General features: G+C 53.4%; 1 protein-coding gene across 3 annotated transcripts in view; it reads right to left on the bottom strand.

The window, feature by feature from the left end:
• The window catches only part of PIK3R6 (phosphoinositide-3-kinase regulatory subunit 6), a 50746-nt gene continuing 25775 nt past the window's right edge, over positions 1-24971 (bottom strand). For 2 of the 3 annotated variants that reach the window (XM_036094659.2, XM_078067908.1), the window contains exons 8-20: positions 24290-24473; positions 20867-21032; positions 20097-20183; positions 18713-19136; positions 18321-18399; positions 17503-17625; positions 14719-14829; positions 8857-8944; positions 8507-8577; positions 7911-8001; positions 6973-7088; positions 1280-1392; positions 1-696 (exon numbers count right to left, since the gene is read on the bottom strand). In XM_036094659.2, coding sequence (XP_035950552.1) covers positions 543-696; positions 1280-1392; positions 6973-7088; positions 7911-8001; positions 8507-8577; positions 8857-8944; positions 14719-14829; positions 17503-17625; positions 18321-18399; positions 18713-19136; positions 20097-20183; positions 20867-21032; positions 24290-24473 — 1807 coding nt within the window. In that variant the 3' untranslated portion in view covers positions 1-542. The remainder of the gene's footprint in view (positions 697-1279; positions 1393-6972; positions 7089-7910; positions 8002-8506; positions 8578-8856; positions 8945-14718; positions 14830-17502; positions 17626-18320; positions 18400-18712; positions 19137-20096; positions 20184-20866; positions 21033-24289; positions 24474-24971) is intronic. The other variant, XM_078067909.1, reaches the window with a different exon arrangement.

A 24971-nucleotide genomic window follows, 5' to 3' on the forward strand; every position in this document is an offset into this window, starting at 1 on the left:
TTAGATAAAAGCAAAAGGGCTTTAGTGTGCCTTTATTGAATCTGACATTTTCCTCTCCTCCAGGAGAGACACCTGCCTGGGCACGCAGGGTGTGGGTGGTGGCTGGAGGGAGGAAAGGAACAGACTCAGGAGAGAGGAGGTGCCTTTGCCCTGCTTCCCATTTCCCCCAGGCCATGGGGCCTGGACAAAACAGCAGCTCTCACTTGGGTTTTAAGGGGCGAGGGGGGAGCTTGAGTGGGAGAGGTGGGGACTAAAAATAAAGACGTGTGGACATTTGTGCTCAGAGCTGGGTCTTGCTTGTGTGTGTACAGCTTTGCTGGGACCATCTTTGGGCCTGGGTGTGGGCCCTGCACCATCACCTGCCACGGCCAAGCTCCCTGTGCTCCGGTCACTCGCTGGCTCCTACTCACAGCCAGAAGCCACCCAGGGCAGCCAGGCCTTGTCCCGGCTGCTGGTGTGAGGGTTTGGAGGCCAGCGGGGTAGTATATCCTTCCTCTTGGTCTGGGGCTCTCAGAGTTAGCGCTTCTGCCGCCCCTTCGGGCTCACTGGACGATGCCGGAGAACGTGTTGATGGGCATCAGAAGGGGCTTGGGCTTGGCTTTGGTCCCTTCCACCTCCAGCCGGGGTGAACCGAGCCATGGCGCCTTGGACTTGTGCGTCCCGGAACACGGCTCTGGGCAGGGAGCAACCTCGAACCTGTGGGTGGAGAGAGGCCGGCTCAGGAGACCCATCTCTGGGGTCAGATCGGCTGGGGCATTGTGAAGACATCCCCTCTATTACAGGATATACGGGAGGAGGCCTTGCAGACAGAGGAGGGGGAGTCAGGGCAAGGAAAGAGCACCCAGGCCAGGGGTGGACCCCGGGAGAGGAGGTTTGCCTGCGTGGGTCCCTCTGTGTACACCCCGTCCATACCCAACTACTCCGCCCCGGGGGAAATGGCTAGGGGCTTGCATTAACTGGGGCACAATTGCCCCAGAAAGCCAGCCTGTGTGGGAGGGATCAGTGCCCGCACGGGGGGTTGCATCTGTGGCTATGGCCGCCGGCTGAGCAGATGCAGAGGAAATCTCCGGAAACATTGGTATCCTCGGCTGCCCCATTCATTTGCTCTTTTTCCTGGATTCCCAGGAAGTCACCGGGCAGTGGCCTCAGTCCACGCCAGCAGGTGGACCCCACCTGCCCGGCCCCAGGCTCTGCCTCCGACAGGTGTCCTGGGCTAGAGGCAGGAGGTGGTAGGGGATCGCTCCGTGGGGCACGGAGGGGTGGCGAGGCCCGGCCTCACCTGACCACATCCCTGTACGTGCGCCGACTGTCCTTGTCCAGCAGCAGCGTCAGGAGCCTCTGGTCCTGGCTCTGGATCTGGATGGTGGCCGTCCGGAAGGTGTTCGTCACCGTCTACAACAGAGAGACAGCTCGTGTGCGTGTCACCTTCACGACCTTCACCTTGCCAACACATCCTGCCTCTGCGGTGTATTTCCACAGGCTAGCCCACGGGGTCCCCAGCTCTCTTCCTGCAAGTGACTTGGAGCACTGACAAGTCTGCAGAAACTGCATCTGGGCTCCCCCCGGCCCTTGGGTCTCTCATTTCTGCAAGTCTTCTCCCAATCTGTTGTCCTAAATTTCAAACCACCGCGAATGCTGTGGCTGGTGCTTGCCAGGTTATCCAGGTGCCTCAGCACCCCCATATCCCAGGTGCATATATCACAAGTGCAATGTTGGGGGGGCAGTATTTCAGGGGTTCTATGAGTCCTGACTGCCGATCTCAGAGTTGGATTACATGCAAAATTATTTCCCTGGGAAGCAGCCACCTAGTCTCACGACGCAGACCGGGCCTGTATCTGTTTGTATCGTGGAATCATCTAGGGGTCAGATAGTGGGGCAGTCAGATGGCCTTTCCAGGTGGCCGGCGCCCCCTACGTGCAGACAGCAGCTTTGGTGGTTCATCCCCACAACGTTCTGAGCCTTTAGGATTCATTCTCATTCAAGAATTCGCAAGTCCTGGCTGCTCATGAGCATCACCTTTCCAAAATATAAAATTAGAGATTCTGATTTAAGTGATCTGGAGTCGAGCCCAGGCAAGGACATTTTTTTTTTTAAGAAAGATTTATTTATTTATTTGAGAGAGAGAGAGAGAAGAGGGGGAGGGCCAGAGGGAGAGAGTCTCAAGCAGACTCCCCACTGAGTGTGGAGCCTGATGCGGGGGGTTCGATCCCACAACCCTGAGATCATGACCCTGAGATCATGACCTGAGCTGAAATCAAGAGTCGGATGCTTAACCAACTGAGCCACCCAGGCGCCCTACAGACAGACTGCCTGGGTTCCGGTCTCAACTCTGCCACTTATTAGCTGTGTGACCTTGGACGTATTTCTTAATCTCTCTGTGCTTTTATTTCTCACCTACCGAGAAAACAAAAACAAAACGTGGTAGTAATAGCAATTACCTTGTAGGATTGTTTTGTGAAGATTAAAAGGGAGAGAATATACCACGTGCCCGAGACACGGTAAGCCCTGTATTTCTGTTGGCCCGTTGTTACTCTCCTTCTTCTTAATTATAATTGTGCAAGAAGGAGCCAGGCATGAGTAGCGGCTTCAGTTGTCAGAGGGGATGGGGACCCCACTGTGGGTTCTTTTGCTGCTCCATCTGTCTCTTAGCCCAAGCCCCCTCCTGCCATCCCTCCATCTATAGACTCCTATGAGTCAGAACAGGTGGGTTTGAGCAAAGGCAGAAAGCCTTAAGCCTTGCTGGGACAGAGAGTGACACAAGGGGAAAGGGGACTTCTCCCCTGTTGTGCATCAGGACCCACGGCAGCATCGGGGCCTGGGGCCCTCAGCTATGGTGGGCAGTTGTGGTCCATGACCTTCCAGAAGTACCTGGAGAGAGGGAGGCTGGAGTCCTATGCGGGCTGGGGAGTGGGGAAAGCCAGATGCATTATGATAGCTTAGGGGGCCCCACCTGAACTGACCCCCGCTGGTGAGGGAAACTCCGGGTTCCCACAGAGGACAAGACCAAGGTCCGGAGGTATTGACTGTGATCTTCTAAAGCTTTCACAGTAGTAGGTGTGGGATGTATCTCCCTGACTCCAGACACAGTGCTCTTTCTCTGCATCAGGCCGCTCTAGGTAACTCCCAGCAGGATCTGGGCTCCCATGACCCTGCCCTCCCGGTAGCCAGAGGCAGTCTAAAGGCCTCCTTCCACGTGCTTGCTGTGTAGACAGATGCCTTCATTTCCCCTTTGTGGCCTGCATGCCTGGACACATGCAGACCTGCCTGGCTTTGGCCCCGTGGGGGACCACAGGACTCTGGGATTTCACTCTGTAAGTGCAGCCGTGGAGGTCAGTTGAAAGGGATCCACCTTGGGGCTTGAGGCTCGCGCACAGAGCTGTCCAATAGGAAGGCAGATTTCAGCTGGGGGGGGGGCAGTGGAGACCTCTCAGCCAATCAGAGCTCTCCTACAGTGGACAGGCTGTCCCAGAAATAGTGCACTATTTAGGGGTGAGGTGCGGGGGGAGGGATGGGAGCCACACTATGCAAAACTAGAGGGTTTTTCTGCCCTTCTGCCGTGGAGAATGGGAAATGACAGAGGGGTTTTAGAAAGAGCACTCGGGCAGAGATGTGGAGGGTGGACCTAAGGGGCATTGCAGTGGCATGAGGGGGACCAGCTAGGAGGCTACAGCGTTTGTCCAGGAAAAGGGGATGGTGAAGGTCTGGAGCAAGGGTGACCAACCCGCCCTGATTTGCCTGGGACTGTCCAGGCTTTAGCACAGAATGTCCCATGCCCCGGGAAGCAGTCCTCGGTCCTGGGCAAATTGCGGTGGTTTGTCAACCTAGGTGACTCAGAAGGAGGGGGATGGGGGAAAGGGCGAGGTTCGAGAAGTGTTGAGAGAGAAAAGCAGCAGGACACAGGGAAGGGAGGAAGAGGAGGAATCTGAGGGTTCTCCCAGGATCCTGGCAGAGGTGACTGGGTAATGATGATACCATTAAGTGAGAGGTCAGCCACAGTGGTGAGAGAATGAATTAAAAATCATTGTTAGCACATGCATAGCTTTTACTTGGCCACACACTCTTCTGAGAGCTCTGCATGTGACCATCACTTCATCCCCGCAACGACTGGGTAAGTTCAGTGCTATTACTATCATCCCCATTTACAGATGATGAGACTGAGGCACAGGCAGCTTGATTAACTCGCCTGAAGTCACACAGCTGGTAAATGGCAGAGCTGAGCTCCGAAACCCAGGCTGTCTCAGTCTGGTTCTAGAGAGCTCTTAACTATCTGAAAGTACTGGCTTTGGTTTTGCAGGTCTTGAGTGTGGAGTGTTGTGGGACGTCTGGTTCATGCGGAGTTGAATGCAGAGTCAGAAACTCGGGGTTTGACTACCAGAGCAGGGGATAGAGATTTGGGTGTCCTGAGCACATCGGACTCAAACCACATATGTGGGTTAGGTAGTCCAGGGAATGAGAAAAGAAGTGAGCTGTGAATGAAAGTTGAGAACAGTAGCTATTTAAGGAACGGGTTTAGGAAAAAGAGCCCAGGAAAGAGGCCAAAAAGTCACAATTCAGATATGTAGAACTTTGAGAAAAAGAGGGAAGAGGAAGGAAATAATTTTTAAAACTACATTAGGAAATATGTTAGAGCCAAAAGATGGGAGTCTCCAGATTGATAATGTCCTTTAAAGATCCACAATAATGAATGAAAAAGATTCCACCAAGGCATGTGCTTGTGATGTTCCAGAACCTTCTATGAAGTGAAGCATCAGAAGCTTCTAGAAAGGGAGAGAAAGGAACAGTCTTATACAAAGGCTGGGCAGAAGGAGGCATCCTATTCCACAGCAGCAGTATCAGAAACTAGAACACTCAGGTTTGAACAAACTGAGATCAAACTGATAAAATCAAAGCCATACTGGGAATGCGGACAAACCTTTCTTGTTTTGGATAGATGAAGCAGACCAGCATTTCTACATGGCAGATTTGAGTAGTATGATGTGTTTGACCTAATAAGTACCTTAGTTTGTATTCTGTAGACAGAAAACACACATGTCCTCTTTAGTTATCACAGGATATTTAAAAATCGATCATATATGGGGCAGTGAAGACAATGCCATATAAATTCTAAAGTTGAAGTCGTGTGGGTCACATGCTTTGTTGTCCCAGGGTCATTTGGTGATGTCAGGAATCAAGGGGCTTAGGTTTCAACAGCCATGGGGACCAGGGGACAGGCCCAAGGGATTGGAAACTGAGATCGCCTTCAAGAACTCTTGAAGGCCATGCTCTTAGCAAAAGACTCGATTAGAAAAACAGCAGCTGTGCTATGGGATGAGGAGAACGAGTCTCCCCTGGGAATTCCAAGCCACGTCTGCCCTTAGGGGGATCTGGGGTATACGTGTTCACTGTTTGCATGGTCTGGGAATTTCTGAGCCTAGAAATTAACTCCAAATACGGTCCTGGGCTGATGATATCCCGGGGGCCCGTGGCAAAGGCAGATACAGAATTCTCTAGAAGGTCAAGGTTTCAACCCAGATTTCCCACAGAGAAAACCCCAACAGGTAGGAGCTCCCAGTTGAGGAGACATACAAGGAAGTAAGCATCCATGTGTCTATAGCTATCTATTATGTACAGATATACAAAAAAGAGGCTGGATGTTTGCACCTTGGAATAGTAACAGTCATCATCTCTAGAAAATGGGACTCGAAGTGGTTTTACCTCTTTGTGCTTTTTAAAAATTTTTTTTGCATTTCTCCCATATCACTAAACTTTTGTTTATAGGTTAAAACATTATTGGGGCGCCTGGGTGGCTCAGTCGTTAGGCATCTGCCTTCAGCTCGGGTCATGATCCCAGGGTCCTGGGGTCGAGCCCCACATCGGGTTCCCTGCTCTGTGGGGAGCCTGCTTCTCCCTCTCCCACTCTCCCTGCTTGTTGTCTCTGTCAAATGAATAAATAAAATCTTTTTAAAAAACAAACATCATTTTTAAAGGGGAAGAAAAAGGAACATTAAGGACTCGAAGGTGAACTTTGGTCTTAGTGGCACGGAGGTGACTTTACCAAGGTGGGGTGGGCTGTATGCAGATGGCAGTGGGGAGGAGAGTCTTTGGCAAGGGACTGGAAACTCCTGTGGGGTATCTCTCAAGACCCCTGACCAGGAAGAGAAGGAGTACAGTGGTAGCTAGAGAGGTAAGTGGATCATGGTAGAGATTTTCCTTCTAGGATGGAAAAGACCCGAGCACATTTCCAGGCTACGAGGGAGGAGTGGTAGAGAGGGTCCACGCTGGAGAAAAGGAACTAACATAGATGAACAAGAGCCCAGAAGAGGTGCAAGAGAAGAGGGTTGAGCGATGCCAAGGGTCCTGTTGAGGTGGGAGGTCGGGTGTTTGCTCCCGTGGATGTAGAATTTATTCCAGAAGAAGCCACTGGAGCCAGACTGAGTAGGCGGCTTGATCCCAAGGGAGTGTCTGCCTGGTCGGTGGTGTGGGGGAGTGGAGGGCGTCTGGAATAGGGTTCAGGTGTAATCATGGGATTCACAGCCCGGTTGAGTAGGGAAGTGAAGTCCAGAGAGGCCATCAGATAGGGAGCATATGGGCAGGTCCTAGGTCTGTACCGATAAGGGAATCCAAATCAATAAGTATCAATAAGGACAAAGGGCAGCGAGGTTAAAAGAGCTGGTTCGATTTGGTCCAAGGTTTGTTGCATAGGAGTCTGACTGCTGGGTCCTACAGGGGAAGCCAGAATGTGCACGCAGTTTCTATTTGGGGGCATGTTCTAGGTCCTTGGAGGGCCAGCAGGTGGAGGGCAAGGCTTTAAGTCTCACTGTGTCTTACTTACGCTCAGCACCTCACAGATGGGGGGGAAAGCAGATTCTTTCCAATAGGAAGACCCACTTCGACAGCAAAGGCTCAAAAGACATTTCCCCTTCTCCGAACACCCCCAGCCCAGGCTCCCATCCACCTGCCCTGTCGGAGCATCCCATTCAAACCAGTACTTACAGAGAAGGACCTGCCCGCCAAGTTGGAGGACTTGACCACCTCCATCACGCTGACATTCAGGCACCTGAGGTCTATGACTGGAGCAGCAGATGGGGGGGCGTGGGTGGGCCCCGAACCTGGGAGGAAGGAGGTGGGACATGACCTTGGGTGGGTCATTTTTCTGGCTTCATTACCTCTCCAGTAAAAAGCTGCTAACAGTAATAATGCCTATCTCACAGGATTCAAAGCGTTGACGTGTTTGACGTTGAACGTGGCCTGGCCTCCGATGAAGGTGTTCGGTGACGTTAATCCACCTTACAAAACTTTTCATCATTTCAGAAGACCAGGGGGCTAACGGGAGAGCTCATATGTATAATTTACGATATGCATATAAATCGGTATCTTTTTTCATCCCCATTTTAGATTTAGGTAGTTAGGTAATTAGATCGACTGACTATCTGATTATCTACTGTATAGCTCTAATTAGGCAACTGGCCAGAATTAGATAATTTGGACCAGTGGTGCCTTTTGCGAACTGGAGAGTACCTGCCCCGTGGAACGACATTCAACATCTCCAGACCCAACACAACTAGCTCTGCGGGCCCGACGCAGAAGCAGGAAGGCAACTGCACCTGCCTCCATGGGGTGCCTCCAACTTCTAGCTGTTGTCTCATCAGGTCTACAGGGCACAGCCAGAGGCCATGGCCACGGTGCGTTCCCTGCTGGTGAGCAGCCTGATGGTGGGGACCACGCCTCACCCAGGTATCCAGTGCCCGGCCCTGGGCCCAGCACTGGTAGGGGCTCAGCCTCGTTCTAGGATCTCAGGGACAGGTGGGAGGCCCGACTCCCCTGGCTCTCCCCGTCTACTGTCACTCGACTGTCATTCTCCTTCTCCCCCGTCCTCCCCGCTTCTCGTGCCTTCTCTCTGTCTCTCTCTCTCTGCTGTCCCCACTCCTCACCCTCAGTGTCACTGGCTGGAAGGGCCTTCAGGACCAGCCCAGTGGCCCGCAGGGAACTGGAGACCTCTTGGGCGCGGTGGCTGAGCAGGGCCTGGGGAGAGGGAGGCAGGAACAGATGGGGGTCCTCAGAAGAGCCCTGTTCCTGGGCATCCTCATGTCAACAGTCCTGCTTCCCGCCCCTGGCCTGACTGAGATTCTTGTCTGTGTCGCTCCTGTCCAACAAGGGGCTGGCGGAGAAAGGCTTAGAGCACTCTTGGCCTCAGGGAACACGTTCAGCCTCCCGGACCCAAGGGAATATGTCTCTGATGCCATCAGTTCAAGCATCTGGTCGGCCAGGGAGGAAGGTATTGTTGAGCGATGGGACAGCCCCCTTGTTCCTTAAATCAGATGGCCTCCTGGGCTGCATGCAAGGCCAATTGTAATCCGCCCATCCCTGCAAAACTCTCCAGAGGCTGGGAGAAGTCTGGGGGCAGCTTCAAGAAAAGAGGCTGAAGGTTCTGGCTCGATCTGCTCCCCACCTGCCCGTCCCTGACACCTGCTTCCATCCTGCCGTACCCACCCCCCAACCTCCTCTGACCACGCCCATGGCCACGCACCTTCTGGTAGCAGATGGACAGCTCGGCCCCTGGGCCCTCGGCCGCGCCCTTCCTCCTGGGTGAAAAGCCATCTGAGGGACAAGGGGAGAAGAGGCTGAGGGTGGGAGGCTCCCACCCGTCCCGTCTTGCTCCCCACCTCACCCAGGGCGAGCTAAGCTCCTGAATTTTGACAGAACTTCTCCCTGGATGGAAGGAAGCCCCTCGAGGGTTCCAGTCTAGGCAGGCTTGGAGGAGCCAAGGGCATCCTGGTATTCAGCGAAGGTGAGAGCTGGGAGGACTTTCTGGAAACAGGGCTTGGGCGGGGGCAAGCGGAGTCAGCCAGCTCCGGGAAAGGGGAAACAGATGCTCACCTTTGGGGAATTTGGAGTCTTGGATCTTCACCTTCAGCTCAGTGAGGAAAATGTCCTCTGCGGGGTCTTGGCTCAGGTCCCTGAAGATCTGGAGGCAAGGGGGACAGGGAGGAGGTTTGGAGGAGGCCAGCTCACCCTCCTCCCCCAGAACCCGAGGGTGTAGATAGTTGAATAGTGTCTGGAAGCAGGGCGGAGGGTCCCCCACCATCCTGCTAGCGCTAGATTCTGAGCCGCATCCAGTGACTTCCTGCACCTGTGGTCCACATGTCTCCAGCCACGTAACATATTTATAAATCAGGGAAGAAGCTGGTCTTGAAACCCTAACTACCTGTAACCAGTGTGGTCTAATGGGGAGGGCAGGAGCGGGGAACAGAATTCTCACGTTGTGGGGCTGTGTCCGGTGAGGGGAACCACATTCCTGACTTGCACTGTGAGCTGGGCTGGGAGGGAAGGGCTAGAGGGAGCTGAGCCGCTCAGGGGTGGGGGGTGGGGGGTGGGAGGGGCCAGAAATGTGGGGCTGCAGGGGCCTCTGAGGGGAGCCAGGCAGCACAGCGGGGAAAGGTGGCTGCAGGATTTTTGAGAGCAGGGATCTGGAAAGAAAAGTGGCTACCGAGAGTGGGCCATGAGCTGGGCGGGCGCTCCCAGCGAGGCCTCGCGCTCCCATCGACTATCAAGGACTTCACAGATGCCAGCATCCTTAGGGGAGGCCGCTCTGTGACCCTGATGGGTCAAGACTGACACCAGGCCCTGCCACGGTCGCAAACACGGGAAAAAACGGGAACGCTGTGCGGGCCGCATCCCCCTACCCTCCCATCGAGGCAAACGTGAGGGGGACTGCTGCCTCTCAGAATTGAAGTGATCGATCACTCTGAATTAAGAACGTCCGAGATGCCCAATCACAGAACCACTCCCGGCGGTTGCCCATGCTGTGCACTGCTCCTCCCTTGTCCGCAAACCCAGCTCCGTGCTGGGGCAGGTGCGCTCCTGGGGCCTCCGGCTGAAGGCGTTGACCGTGGACGGATGCCTAACCTTTCCTTTTATTTGCGGTGCTGAGATGTTTACTCCCTTTACCTGCGTGAGAGGTTTCTCCCAATTGTCACAGTTTGTGTTGTTTGGTTTTGTCTTCTGGAAACCCAAGAAAGGGCCTAAATCCCTCAATTAGGTCTGGAAGGGGGGAAGGTGATAAAGATCCATCTCGGGATGCCAGGGGAAGAAGGAGAATTCAGAAGGGGAAGTCAGGAAGGCAGAGGCGGCCCCCAGAAATCTCTGGGGGATGGGGCGGTGCGGGGCCTTCCTCAGAACATGGAATTGGACAGCCACATGCAAAAGAATGAAACTCGACCATTCTCTTACACCATACACAAAGATAAACTCTAAATGGATGAAAGACCTCAACGTGAGACAGAAATGCATCAGAATCCCAGAGGAGAACATAGGCAGTAACCTCTTTGACATCGGCCACAGCAACTTCTTCCAAGACACGTCTCCAAAGACAAGGGAAACAAAAGTGAAAATGAACTTTTGGGACTTCATCGAGATAAAAAGCTTCTGCACAGCAAAGGAAACAATCAACAGAACAAAGAGGCAACCCACGGAATGGGAGAAGATATTTGCAAATGACACTACAGATAAAGGGCTGGTATCCAAGATCTATAAAGAACTTCTCAAACTCAACACCCAAAAAACAAATAATCAAGTCAAAAAAATGGGCAGAAGACATGAACAGACACTTCTCCAAAGAAGACATACAGTGGCTAACAGACACATGAAAAAATGTTCAACATCATTAGCCATCAGGGAAATTCAAATCAAAACTACACTGAGATACCACCTTACACCAGTTAGAATGGCAAAAATTGACAAGACAAGAAACAACAAATGTTGGAGAGGTTGCGGAAAAAGGGGAACCCTCTTACACTGTTGATGGGAATGCAAGTTGGTACAGCCACTCTGGAAACGGTGTGGAGATGCCTCAAGAAGTTAAAAATAGAGCTACCCTATGACCCAGCAATTGCACTCCTGGGTATTTATCCCAAAGACACAGATGTAGTGAAAAGAAGGGCCATATGCGCCCCAATGTTCATAGCAGCAATGTCCGCAATAGCCAAACTCTGGAAGGAGCTGAGATGCCCTTCAACAGACGAATGGATAAAGAAGATGTGGTCCATATATACAATGGAATATTACTCAGCCATCAGAAAGGATGAATACCCAACTTTTACATCAGCATGGATGGAACTGGAGGGGATTATGCTAAGTGAAATAAGTCAAGCAGAGAAAGACAATTATCATATGGTTTCACTCATATGTGAAACATAAGGAATAGCATGGAGGGCATCAGGAGAAGGAAGGGAAAAATGAAGGGGGGGAAATCAGAGCGGGAGAAGAACCATGAAAGACTATGGAAACAAACTGAGGGTTCTAGAGGGGAGGGGGTGGGGGGATGGGTTAGCCCAGTGATGGGTATTAAGGAGGGCACGTCCTGCATGGAGCACTGGGTGTTATACGCAAACAATGAATCATGGAACACTACATCAAAAACGAATGATGTAATGTATGGTGACTAACATAACATAATAAAAAAAAAGAACACAGAATGGGGACTCACAGAAATAGTCATTAGACTTGCACTAGCAGGGAGATCCTAGCGGAAGCCCGGGACACGTGCCGACGTCCAGCTCTGTCGCAGACGTTTGCTGGGGGAATGCGGGCCGGATCTTTGGATGAATGAGACCTGGAGCAGGAGGAGGCTCAAGAGTCCCTTTTGTTGGGACCTTACTCTGCACTAGACATTCTGAGAAAGGCCCTTGACCTACGTGACCTCATTTAACCCCCCAGCAGCACCAGGGGATGGGTCTCATTAGCCTCCATTAGGACCCTGGACACTAAGGCTCGGAGATGTGCGCTGACTTGCCCCAGGTCACAAGCGGCAAAGCTGGGCTGTCATTCAGCATCCCAGCCACTGCTCTGGAATTGCTCTGGAATCATCTGTGTGCCTACCTCCTTGCCCTGCCCCCCCCCATGTCTTTACCATACTTGAAGCCTCATGAAACCCCTAAGGCAGGTGAAGATCATCATGCCTCTTTTCCAGGTGCCCATGACCACAGAGCTAGCAAGCGGAGGGGCCAGCCAGGCTGTGGACTCTACCACCCCACGTGGCCCCTGATTCCACACCTGCTGCACCCTGACGGCCCGCCAGTGCCACACGGATTCACTGTCTGCACGCACACACACACACATGCATGCATGCACACACACACTATTTATTGTGTTAATGGCGGGAGACTCAAAACTCAGATACAGGGCGCGCCTGGCCGGCTCAGTAGGTAGAGCACACGACTCTTGATCTCCAAGTTGTGGGTTCGAGCCCCATGTTGGGTGTAGAGATTCCTTAAAGATAAAATCTTAAAAAAAATTCAGATTCAAAGTGCAGAACCATGTCTCCAGGGACTCACAGTTTGGGTGGGAAGTGATGCACAGGGCAGGGATGCGACAGAGGTGTAGGGAGAAGCAAGGGCTGTGCCCACAGCACTGTGGACACAGAGGAGAAGCACCTGAGCCCGCTTGCGGGGGCAAGAGGAACAGAGGTGAGGACTGGCGAGGAGGCAGGGGAGGATGAGGTGGGGTCAGGAAGGGAAGTCCAGGATGGGGCACAGCGTGAGCAAAGCCTTGGAGGTGGGAGCATCAGAGTGTGTATGGAAAGCAAAGAGAGAATGAAGGGGCTGCTGGGCAAAGAAGCCTCTCTGAAGGTCACAGAGGACGAGCAGCAGGAGAGAAGGTTCCAGAAGTCAGGCGAGGGGCGAGCTTCAAGAAGGGGAAATGCGGGCCTTGATTTTTGCTGTTGTAACACACACATGGATATCACACATTTAATTGTACAGACAAAGGAAAAAAGTATTGTGGCCCGGGATGTCGAATGCAGAAGAGGGCCCAAAAGAGAGGACAGGAAGCATCCTTTGGGCCTGGCGTTGGAGGTCACTGGCAAGAATGGTGTCAGAAGTGCCAGACTGCCTGGTTGGAGGACAGAGCGAGACAGAAAGAGACGGAGATGGTGGTCGGGCCATCTAACCCCACAGCCCTGGCTTCAGGGTGGACGGACGTGTGGCCCATCTCTTGGGTCATAGTGATCGGTGTACTGATGAGCATTGGCCTCGATCCCATTGGGAAAGGGACACTCTCTCCCCAACTGGGGTTGCTGAGCTTGAAAAAATGCTGACCCGGGACTGCTGCCGGTTATCTGGTCACCAGGACGGGAGACAAAGCAAGGCAGACGCTGTACTGATCACCCTGTTTAAAGCCCCAGACCCAACTTTTCCAAAACCACGTCAACTCTGCCCTTGCCAGCGAGGTGAGCCAAGAGAACTCTTTTCCTGACACCGATTTTTAAGATGTCTGTTACTTGCAACTCCAAGAGTCTTCCCCGACACAAAATGGGAGCCAGGAGGGGCATTTTGCAAGTGAACAGTCCAAGAGGAGTGGAGGGCAGTGAGCATCCTTCCACCCGGTGGGGACTGGGAGGACTGCCCACTGGAGACCCGCGCTCAGACGCCAAGCCTACGGAGGCTGAAGCATCAGGGGGCGGGGATGCAGGTGTGCGTTGGTGAGGGACGCTAAGAAAGTGCAACTGTCAGCAGACGCTGGTGGAACTTAGCACAGAGGGCAGAAACACTTCTCCTCCAAGAGAGCTCCTTTCTGACCAGATCAGCCTACAAGAGCTGGACAGTCTTGGGAACTAGAGGGTCTAAAAACCTGACTTCCCTGCCACCTTTTGAGCCTGGGAGCTTGAAAACAAGGTGGGAGATAAGGTTGAGACAAAGTCTGGGAAGAGTCTGATTCTCAGGCTCTCCCTCCCAGGCCCTGTCACTAGGCAACACGCTTAGCAGGAAAATGAATGGAAACCTTGCAGGCTCCAGAGGCTGTTCTGTGCATTTTCGGTGACAAGGACAGCATGGGGGAGGGGAGGGCCCAGGAGAGGGGCTGGCTGAGGGGGAGGTCCGGGAGGAGGTGGGTGAGGACAAGAAGGGCACGGATAACAGGGTTTTGCTGGAGCTGGATGTGCTCCGCGTCCACTGGAGAGGCGCACGCGAAGGTGTGGATGCATCGATAGGTGTGGACAGCATGCGTGGGGACACCTAATGGTCTCCATTTTCCCCAGAGGTGTGGATGACAAAGTCACTTGCTGAAAGTGAAGGACAGGAGAAAAGCAGGGAAGGGGGAGCTTGCCAAGAAGGTGGTGTAGGCCCAGCTGAGGCTGGACACCACGGAGGTGTCTGTGTCCAGCCAGAGGGCTTCGGAATGTTTTCCAGATGGTGCTCAGGAGCCCGAGCTTAGTGAAAGGTAAGGCACACTGCAGCACTGCTCTGGGCTCGGGAGACAGCAGGGCAGGGAGGCCAGGGTTGGGACAGGAAACCACAGCAAGGGGCCAATGGACATGAGAAAGTAGAAGGACCTGCCCATCTCTCTAAGGAGGCAGGTCCTGGAGGAGAAGGTGAGAGGGTCTTGCAGGGATGGGAGTTTGTGATCAGAGACTAGAAAGTGAGCATCTAGGAATTCTGAGGTAAAGCAATTCCTGGTGATAATTTTCACAGCTGCCTGTCCCCCATCCTCTACAGCGTCAAAGCCTAAGGCATCCCTCCACATGAACAAATTCTGTTTCTGCTTGCAGTGGAGGTCTTTGAAGCTGAGAATTATCCGATGCATCCAAAGATTAGGAGGATACAGTTAACAACCAAGTCCAGTGAGTCTGTGATTTGTACCCTAGTAACCTGCATTTCCCCAGAGCTAGGGTGTTTAGGGGGTGGGGTCCCAGGGTCCTGCAGGCTGGTACACTACCCGTGGAGTCCCAGGGCGGGGGATACCTACCTTGACAGTATAGATCTGGAAGTAGATGGGTTGGGTGCCCATGCGAACGTAGTAGGTGATGACATCCAGGATGAAGGGGTCCACAGTCCGGGATGTGTCCAGGGAAGGGGGCTGTGAAGGGGCAGAGAAGGTCTTCAGCCACCGCCCTCCATGTGACTGTGGGGGGTGCTATTTTGGTAACAGAGAAACTCCAATGCTCCCACGTACCCTCCATGAGGCACTAACCCAGCTGGTCCCTCAACACACTCTAGGCCTTTCCTCCCACCCGATTTCCACCCCCAGGTCCCCAGGGCCTCTGATTCATTCCACTTGCACAAAGACACATGGGGTGCGTCTAGGTGGAAGGCACTGAGCTGGGTGCCTTGGGTATAGACAAGATGCTTGGGAATATAGCCAATGATCACAGAGTGTGGGCTGGGTCCCAGCCACTCACTGGCCAAGTGACCTAGGGCATGAGAAGTGAAGGGATCTGCTGTCTCCTTCAGCTCTTGGGGTATTTAAGTATATCACAGATTAATTTACATTTGTAGGTTATTGGGAAAACACTAGTGCCATGTCCTACAGGCCTTCCTCATATGATTATAAAGCAGAACCATAGTTTTTTTTTCTTTTAGATAAATAGAATGCTCACATAGTACCAGAATTGGAAAGCAGCTAGAGTTTATCTCATCCAACTCATACCCAATCCTATAACATCTCTTCTGACTCTCCCATCTGGCCTACCGAAATATTGCTCCCTTCAGAAAGGCCACATGGAGGAATGGTGAACGTACTCTAACAAGGCTGTCCTCGCTCACACTGTTTCCAGTCTCTTCCTGTGGAAACCGCTTTTGGAGGAAGCATTGGGGCCGTACAAATTGTTAATTATGAGGGCAAGGAGAACAGGGAGGACCCTAAGTCCTGCATGTGTACCAGCATGGGAATAAAAGCTACTGATAGAAGAGGACAAATAAGACATTCCTCCTCTAACAGCCTCCAAGTTTTGAGCAAAAAAGTATTTCAATACCCAGCTAAACAGTCTCCTGTGCATACGCAAAGACATTTTTCGGGTAAGCAGTAATTCAGGAAATAGGCCTCCCCCCGTGCCTCTATTAGAATGTACAAGAAACCACCCTAATCAAGTCGAGTGTCAAGTTAGAAATCAGGTACCTAAAATCAAGAGGCTTGTTTTATGTAGGAGTACCTGCCGCCCAGATATAAGGGGGGGAGAGAGACACCATCCACAATGGCAAGAAAAAAACTAGGAAACATAGGGAGGAAATTTAACCAGAAATGGGTAAAAGCGCTGTGATTAACAGTGTAAGGCTATTCTGAGGGACACACACAAGACTTCCCTATATGAAGATAAACACCATGCTCCCAGAGGGGGCTGTGTAACACCCTAAAACAGGCTGATTCTCTTCCAAATTTCAATTGAAATCCCAAGGGAGGTGGAAGGATTTAAAAAAAAAAAAACTTGACCAAATTTCTAATATTTATCTGGAAAGAGACACGAACAAACATAGTCTGAAAGGTTTTCAAGAAGGAGAGTAACGGGGTAGGCTTACCCTGCCAACTATTAAATTAAAAAATGCTAACGTGGCCGGTAATGAATGGATTAACGAGAAAGAGTTAAGTGTCCCGGAATAAACTCAAGCATCTGTAAAAATTTAGTGGATGATAAAATGCGCATTTCAGACTGACGGGGCAAGATGGCTCGTGCAATAAATAGCTTTAGGACAACTGGCTAGCCATTTGGAAAAAAACAATTTGCATGCCTCACACTCAACCCTGAAATCGATTGCAGGCAGGTTATTTAAATGGAAAAACCGAGACCTGAAAAGTTACAGTAAATGATCAGTGAATATTAGTTTAATCCTGGATATAACGTAATCAGTGGAGAAGACCTCTCAATGCAGGACGCCAACGGCAGGTATCACAAAGGATAAAAGTAAAATGCATAAAAATATCGAACTTCTGTAAGTCATAAAACCCTACTGACGAGATTGATAGGCAAGTAAACAAAGTGGGAAAAAAAAGTCTGCAACACCAAAAAGGTTAAGATTCTCTTAATGTGAGGGGTGCCTGCCTGGCTGGCTCAGTTGGTGGGGCATGAGGCTCTTCATCTCAGGGTTGCGAGTTCGAGCCCCATGTTGGGGGTAGAGTTTACTGGAAAGATATAAAAAAAGATTCTCTTAATAGATAAAGGCCTTTTCAAGTCAGGAAAAGATGGGAACTCTCTCCCTACCACCCGGGAGGGTTGGGGGGTAGCAGCCTGGTTTTGTGGTCAAGAGGATATGCTCTGGAATCAAGCTGTCTGATTCCAAGTGGGACTCTACCTCTCATTTTGCAACTCTGGACTAAGTTACCTAATTTATTTGCATCCCCGCGGCTTGATCTGTAAAATGGGGACATGGCAACATTAGCATCCGCCAGCAAGAGTGCCTACTTGGTAGGGCTGCTGAGTGCCTGGCCCGTGTGAGCGCTCAGGAGGCACGGGCTCTTACAATCACAGAGAAACCATCCCAGGAACCTCAGAAGAGAAGGAAGAAAAGGGCCTACACCCTTATGGAAGAAGGTTCTGCTTCACATTGTCCCCAGTGTCCCCCCGCCCCCAAAGCAGGTGCCTGTTAAGAGTCCCGAGTGAATTTCCACCACGAGCTGGTTAGGGCTCCTCCCTTGTGCTCCCTTCCAGCCTCATCCCACCCCAGCGGGCCCTGGGGCTGACTCTTGAGGTCGAGAGCCAAGGGTGGTATCTGAAAACGGGCCCCTCCCACCTCCCCCCTACCCTCGCGGGCCCCCTACCATCTCTGCCAGCTTGTGGATGGCCGGGCATAGTGTGTTGACGGTGTTCTGGTACCACGGGTCTGCACGGCCCAGGAACGTGGCCAGCTCTCTGAGCTCCGAATGTCTGCATGACGGCGGCTCCTGGGGACAGGGGGAGAGGGCGGACCCATCAGGCCAGGTCTCTGGCACTTTCTTCCTGGCCAGAGGTTCCCCTAGGCAAACTGGCCAAACACTGAACCTCTTGGGGCCTCAGTTTCTCTGCCATGTGAAGACCATTAGGTTTTACGCCTCCGGTGAAGCTGGGATACCCTTGACTGAGGGCCGCTTGCCAGGGACATTGAAAAATGACCATGAGCCTTGGAAGTGGAGAGACAAGGACTGCTTTGAATTTACTGATCCCGGAAAAGCAAGCAGAGTGGGACAGCAGAAATGCAAAGCTGCAAGGGTAAGTTTGTCCCCCACCCCCCAATAGAACAATGGGCTCCCACTGTCTGAAATTTCCTTTTATGTGACCCCAGGAAGCGTGCTGTGTGTGCGAGCCCCTGTTTGAGGAGAAGCTTGCAATGAATTCCATTAGAAAAGCCAAACAAAATTCAGCCATGGGCAGGCTGCCCCCGTGAGGGGACGTTCAGCCTCCAGGGCCCGCATCTGGGGCTTCTGGAACACAGACCTGATCTAGACGGGCTCCCCCGGCCCCGCAGCCTAAGGAAGGACGATCCTAGTCCCTGGAGCCAGGGATGCGGCTGCCCAGCCCCTAAGCCAGACCCCTGCTGCGGACAGCCCCCCCACTCCTTCCCCCACGTCCCTCCCCTCCCTCCCCTGCCCTGCCCAGCCACCTCGGGCGCCAGCACGGGGATGTAGTAGAGCTGCAAGCTGAGTCTGGGGGTGAGGCAAAACTTCTGGGTCTCTCGTTTCCTGGAAAGGGGCAGCAGAGCACAGGGGTAAAGGCAGGTGTCGTGGCTCCCAACAGTTCCACATCCTGGTTCTGGTATTTAGTATCTCTTGACTTGGGGCGACATGCTCAATCTCTCTGAGCCTCTGTGTTCCCATCTACAGAATGGGTACAGTAATGTCTGTCTCGAGGGGCGGTGGCGGGGCTTACGGAGCTCACTGCAAAGTGCCGAGCTGGTGACCGCACCCCTGCTGCATGGGCCCACCTGTGCCCCAGCCAGCACCACCCCCACCTCCAGTTGCCCTCCCCCGCCCCCCCCCCGCCACGGGGCCCTACCTGAGGCTGTGGTAGGCCTGGGCCAGGCGCCCCAGCATCCTGTCGTCCCCCAGCACCAGCACCCTGGCCGTGTGGAGCCGGGAGACACCGGGCAGTAGCTCCCCATCCCCACTGGGCATGCCCGTCCTGCGGTGCAGCCCCTGGGGCCCGTCCCAGCACGCAGGCATCAAGATGTCGGGGGGCCACACCCGCTTCTTAATGCCTCCTTTGCGCTGCAGCCCAGCACGCTCCATCTCAGGGCTGCCGGGGACAGGCAGCTCGTCGGCTCCTGCAGGGAGGTCCCGCTCGATGCCACTGTCAGTGGACAGCATGGACGCCCGGGCCAGCTCCCGGTCTGGCCAGAGGCCCTGCAGATCCAAGGCCTCCAAGTCGGCACTGAGGCGCAACTGGGATCGCGGGCGCAGGAAGAGTACCAGTTCCTTCCCTGGGATGCCGAGAACAAGGGGACCGTCAGGGCGGAGAAGTTACGTGAGGCTGGCAGGGTGTCACCCCAGCAAGGCGTGTGGTTCCGTGTTTCTCAAACACCATTCAGCCAAATAGAAGCCCCACAAGATGCCCCACGAAGGAATAAAGGTCCTGTGGCTAACAAAGACGGAGCATCCCGCATATTCCTGCCACCTCTTGTTGAGTTCCATTAGTAAACATATTAAAGGCTCTGAGAAGTCCTGCAGTAAAGAAGTCAGCTTCACTCAGTACCTCCCACTTAGCTGACCCTGGAGTCCTCTTTATCATATCCACTCATCGGCTTCCTCCCATCCTCCCACTGTCTGTAGCCTCCCCCGGGACAAAGAGAACAGACCGCACCTGCTCCAGGAAAGACTTCTAGGCTTTTCTAATCTGCTTTCATTTTATTACCCATGAGAAAACTGAGTCAGTGTAGGGTGACCCAGCATAGGAAAGGAAGTGCCAGGACTTGGACCTGGTTCACTAGCCCAGCACTTCCCACCATAATCCACACCCCTGTCTGCCCCCCACCCGCCTGCCTTGAGAAGGGCTGGGGACAGCCGCATGGGAACACAGGTGGATAGAAGTGTCAGGCAGGCGGGTCTCTCTGGAAGGCCCCCTCCAGCTGCTGGAACTGGAACTGCTTTTGGTGACTGCCTCCTCCCTGGGGACATTCATTGTCTATTAGCATCAACATGGCATGTGGCAATTCCTAGGCACGTGAGCTATTCTGACATAGAGAAAATGGGTCCTCCTGGATGTGCAGAACGACTCGGGGAACAAGGAGCACACACGCGAACACACACACAACAGATACACACAGGCGGACGCAATACACACAGTCACATGAATGCATACACAGATGCCGAGAAATACACACACACACACACACACACCTATTTCCAGCCAGCTCTCCACGGAGAAGATGCAAGGCACTTACAGAGCTGCTCCTCATCGGTCCACAGGTGGAAGGTGATGTGAGGGCTGGGCAGAGGGATGCTTGGCTGCGGGTCCTGCAGGCGGTCACCTGAAGGCAGGAGGAGGGCTGTGGCATTCTCTGCCCTCTCCCCTCCAGTTCCTATAGGGCCCAGAGAGGGTGCAGAGACCCTCTCTCCCATATGGTCCAGCTCAGGCTTCCTCTCTGTCCCATCGGCTCACCCAGGGCCCAACAGCCACCTGTCCCCTCCCTGCCCGAGGCTGTTTAGCGGCCCCCTGTTTCCTGCAAACTTCCTAGTGTCCTTCGGGACCTTTCCTCCTGTGGTTGGTCCCCTCCCGCTAACCCCGAGCCAGAAGCGCAGCCAGGCCAGGTCGCCTTTCTTGCTGCCGTGTTTCTATAACACAGCCTGGGTCTGATTCTTAGTATCCGGGTGATGCTGGGCAAGATTTTTCAGCCTCTTTCTGACTCAGGCTTCTCGTCTATAAAACGAGGGGCATAATTTCTATCTCAGAAGTTTGCTCTGAGGATTAATCCATGCAATATTTAAATATATGTCAAGTGCCTCGAACAGCAGCTGGGGGACAGGCGGTGCCCCGCAGGTGACAGCTGTCATTGTGACCAAATCACCCACCTTCTTAGCCGCTTCCCCCCCCCCCCTTCCAAGTTCCTGGGCGGCCCTCAGTCCCCAGGCTCCCCGCGCGCGGCAGGTGCAGCGCTGCTCTCTGGCGCCCCCTGCGGGCCCTCGCCGGGCCTCGCTGCCCACGCCCGCTTACCGCAGCAGCTCCCCCTGGCGGCCGCCGCCGGCCCCAGCAGCGAGCAGTAAATCTCCTCTAGCCTCTCCAGGTGTCCCTCCCGGCTCGGGTTGGGTTCGCCGGCCATCTGCTCCACGGCTGCCACCACGGCGTGGAAATAGCGCTCCAGGGCGTGGCGAGGGCTGGCCTGTCGTGGGGGGGGGGGTGCGCGCCAGAGCCTGGGTCCCGGCCCAGCACCCACCCACCCCAGCTCCGACGTTGCCCGAAGCTGCTTGCACCTGCGGGTCCCCTCTGTCCCTCCCACTGTGGCTCCCTGCAAGGGCTGGACCCCAGAGCGGCAGGGATCGCCATCCTGGGATCAATGTGCTGCCCCCACCTGGATGCAAACTCCGGGAAGGCAGGCCTCTGTTCGCAGCTGCACCCGATGCCCCTAGAACATCTTCCGACACAGCAGGTGCTCGAGAAACAGTTGCTGAATATTCCCTAGACTTCTGTCATTCCTACGCTATCTTGACATACCGCCTATGCTAGTATTTACTTGCTATTTTTCTTTCAATCAGCTCACTTTTTTGGGTTCAGAATGATTTCAGAGGGGCAATTTATGTTGCTACTCTCTATAAAAAGGCTAGTGTCGCAGAGGTAACAGACAATAACTAAGGTGACTATAACGATCACAAGGCACGATTATTAAATTCTAGCCAGGTACTCTGGCCTGCCAAGCTTTAGAGCTTGGAGCTTCCCTTCTCTCTCTCTCTTTTTAAAGGTTTATTATTTATTTTATTTTATGGTTGTTTTTTTTTAAGATTTTATTTTTATTTGAGACAGAGAGGGAGAGAGAGCACAAGCAGAGGGAGAGACAGGCAGAGGGAGAAGTAGGCTCCCTGCTGAGCAGGAAGCTGGATGCGGGACTTGATCCCAGGACCCTGGGATCATGACCTGACCCGAAGGCAGATGCTTAACCGACTGAGCCACCCAGGAGCCCCAAGATTTATTATTTATTTTAGAGCGAGAGTGCATGCATGAGCGCCAGGGGGAGGGGCAGTGAAAATCTTAAGCAGACTCTGCACTGAGCTCCACATGGGGCTCCAATTAGGGGCTTGCCTTAGGGCGTTGTGGAGCTCGAGCTCACAACCCTGAGCTCACGACTCGACCTAAAACCAAGGGTCAGATCTTAATTAACTGCACCACCCAGGCGCCCCTGCTGCCTTCTCTTTTTAGAAAGGGAAGTTAGTGTTAAAGAAATTAGGGGTAAAGCACCAAGCTGAGCCTTTCTCCTTAATGGAAATTAATGGAAACAGGTTTTGTAAGCCTCTCGTTGTGCATTCTGTGCTCTTTAGCATGGCTGCTTCCTGCCTCCAGTCATATACACCTTCAAGATCTGTCCCACCACCTCATTTACTCTCTGATTCCATCTGATTCCATCTTCTATACTCTCCCTCTCTTCTGCTCTGCTTTGGCTACACAGGTCTCCTTATCGTTCCTCAAACGCACTAGACATGCTTACACCCCAGGGCCTTTGCACTTGCTGTTCCCGATGCTTGGAATGTTCTCTTGGATATCCACATGGCTCGCTCTTTCACTTCCTTTAGGACTTGACTCAAAAGTCACCTGACAGGGAGACTTCCCTGATCGCATGATCTAAAATTTCAGCCCCCCCCCCAATTTCATGTCCTTCTTCTCTGCACATTTTCCCCTTTAGCTGTTAGAACCCCGCATCCTCTAAGCTAGAAGATGGGATTCTTTAGTGGTGGGTGAGGGTGAGGGAAGACAGCCAGAGAACATAATCCAGGGCACTTGCTCTCAGAGGGTATTATAGGCCAGAAACAATCACCAGAGCTGCTGGGAGGCGGTGGGGGCTGCTGGGTCAGTAGACAAACTCCTCCCCTCCCCACATTTCTGAGACCCACGGCCCATTGCGGGGAGAAGGGACAGTAACCCCATCTGGGGCCATAGGTGTCTGGGCTGAAACCAACATGGGGCTTAGGTATGAGCTGGGGGTGCCTTCCTCCAGGATGTGGCCCAGTGCTGTGAACTCCCCAAAGGGGGTGCTATCAATGAGGGACATAAAGGATAGTGGGGAAGGGGAGTGAGTTGGGAACCTTCCACAGGTCCCAGCAACCACAAAGGAATGGAATTCTGAAGGCACGAAGGGCTCTTTGAGAGCAAAGGAATGATGGAAATCAGTCATCATGGTTTCAGGAGGGACCTAGCCATACATAAAAGTCACTGTCAAAGGAAGTGTCCAAGATGCTGGGCTCAGAGCATGGATGGAGGGTTCCAGATGGAGAACGGCAAGAGGAACGGGGCCGCATCTGATGCATCTTGATGGGCAAAGCAGGGTCTGAGACAGGGCTGGATGAAGGACTGATACCCCTTCCTGGGGCAGGACAAGCGGGGGATAGCTGAGCCCCTAAGAGCACCCCCCCTTCTGGTGCCTGTCCCTCCCATAGCAGCAACCCCACAGCCCCGAGCTCGGAACCTTAGCCACGATCCCACCCAGCTGCCCCAGAGGACCAGAGCCTTTCCCCTCAAAAAGGTCGCCTCCCACGGTGCGGGACGCACAGCCCCAGGTGGCATCCTCCCCCTCTAAGAAGTCCTGCACCTGCTGCAACCCTTGGCTGGAGCATCTCTAACCTACCGGAGTCTTGGCTGTGTACAAGGGCCCAGGCTGAGTCAGAGAGAGAAATTAGGAAGTAAACAGGTGAGCGTGAGAAATGAATGAAATGCCCACAACAGGAACAGGGGACTAGTTAAATAAATAACAGCACATTCATAGGTGAGAACATGGTGCAGCCATTAGGGGTACATATTTTCCAAAGAAAACGTTTCCCTATGGCGTATTTCCAGTGGCACGGGGAAATCAGTATTCTCTAAAGGCACATACCCGTGCGGTATATAAAAACTGTATACAGAATTTGGTATCTCCTTTTGTTAAAAAAGCACTGGTGGGGAGTTGGGGCTGGGAGGCGGCGGAACGTAGGTTTGAAGTCAGAGGGATCTGGGTTCAAATCCCGACTCGGTCCCTTTGTATCTGTGTGACCGTGGGTAGGTTAGCAACCTCTCTGTGCCCATTTTGACAATTATATCCATTTCACAACGTCGTTAAGATGTGGTGAGAATTTTGCGATACCCGTGAAGCGTTTAGCGCTGTGCCCGGAACAGAGCAGACGTTCAGTCAACAGCAACTATGATGATGAGCGTCGTCAGTATGATTCAGCAAATAGACCACAATGTTCATTGCTAGTATGTCTGGGTGGGGGGCGTGAGGGATTTTTGTTTCCTCTTTTGGCTTACGTGCATTTTTTTTTTCCCCCAGATCTTCCTCCGTGAGTGTGTACTCATTTTTGATTGAGGGCAAAGCGGTATGAAAATAGAAGAAGCGGGAGGATGAGTCAGAGCGCCGGCGTGGGCTACAGCCAAGGAGGGCTGGGGCAGGGCAGTTACCTTCAGCTTCCTCTGCAGGGAACTTGCATGGCAGGCGTCCCCAAGTGCGGCCTGCAGGGCGTGGGAGACCACGTGGCGCATGCAGGCCTCTGGGGTCTGCTGCGCCTGGGCTGCCTCGATCTCCAGCAGCAGGGCGCTGCACACGGAGGGAGACACCAGCTCAGGATCCACGAAGAGGAACACTCTGAGGGCAGGGGGTGGGGGGTGGGGGGGCTGGTGAGGATGACTACCAGGAGAGGAGCCCCTGGATGGGCACCCTCAGAGCCTCGCAGCCCCCAAGTGTTTTGTTTCTCCAAAAACAGGAGCCTCGAATTCGAAAGTCTAGGAGGGGGGCGGCGATAGGGAGCGGTGGGGACTGGGGCAAATCAGAGCAGGCAGGAGCAGCTCGTCCCTGTTGGGGCGGGGGGAGAGGGAAGGCTAGTCTAGAGTCCAGGTAAGCCCCAACCTAAATTCTGCTCCCTCCCCTAGCTCTGGGGCCCACTGATGACATCAGCCTCCAGGAGGGACCCTAAATCCTTCCTGCCCAAATGAGCTCTGGACCCTGAGTGGGCCCCATCTCCTCCCATTGCCCGATCACACCCGAAAGCCAGCCTCCCGCACCTGCTCCCCCTCCCCGCTGCCAGCTCCCCTGGGTCCCTCCACCTCCCTGCACCCTCTGTGAACACCGCCTCAAGCTGCCCCT

The sequence above is a fragment of the Halichoerus grypus genome, chromosome 2 (assembly GCF_964656455.1).
Source record: "Halichoerus grypus chromosome 2, mHalGry1.hap1.1, whole genome shotgun sequence".
Classification (NCBI taxonomy): domain Eukaryota; kingdom Metazoa; phylum Chordata; class Mammalia; order Carnivora; family Phocidae; genus Halichoerus; species Halichoerus grypus.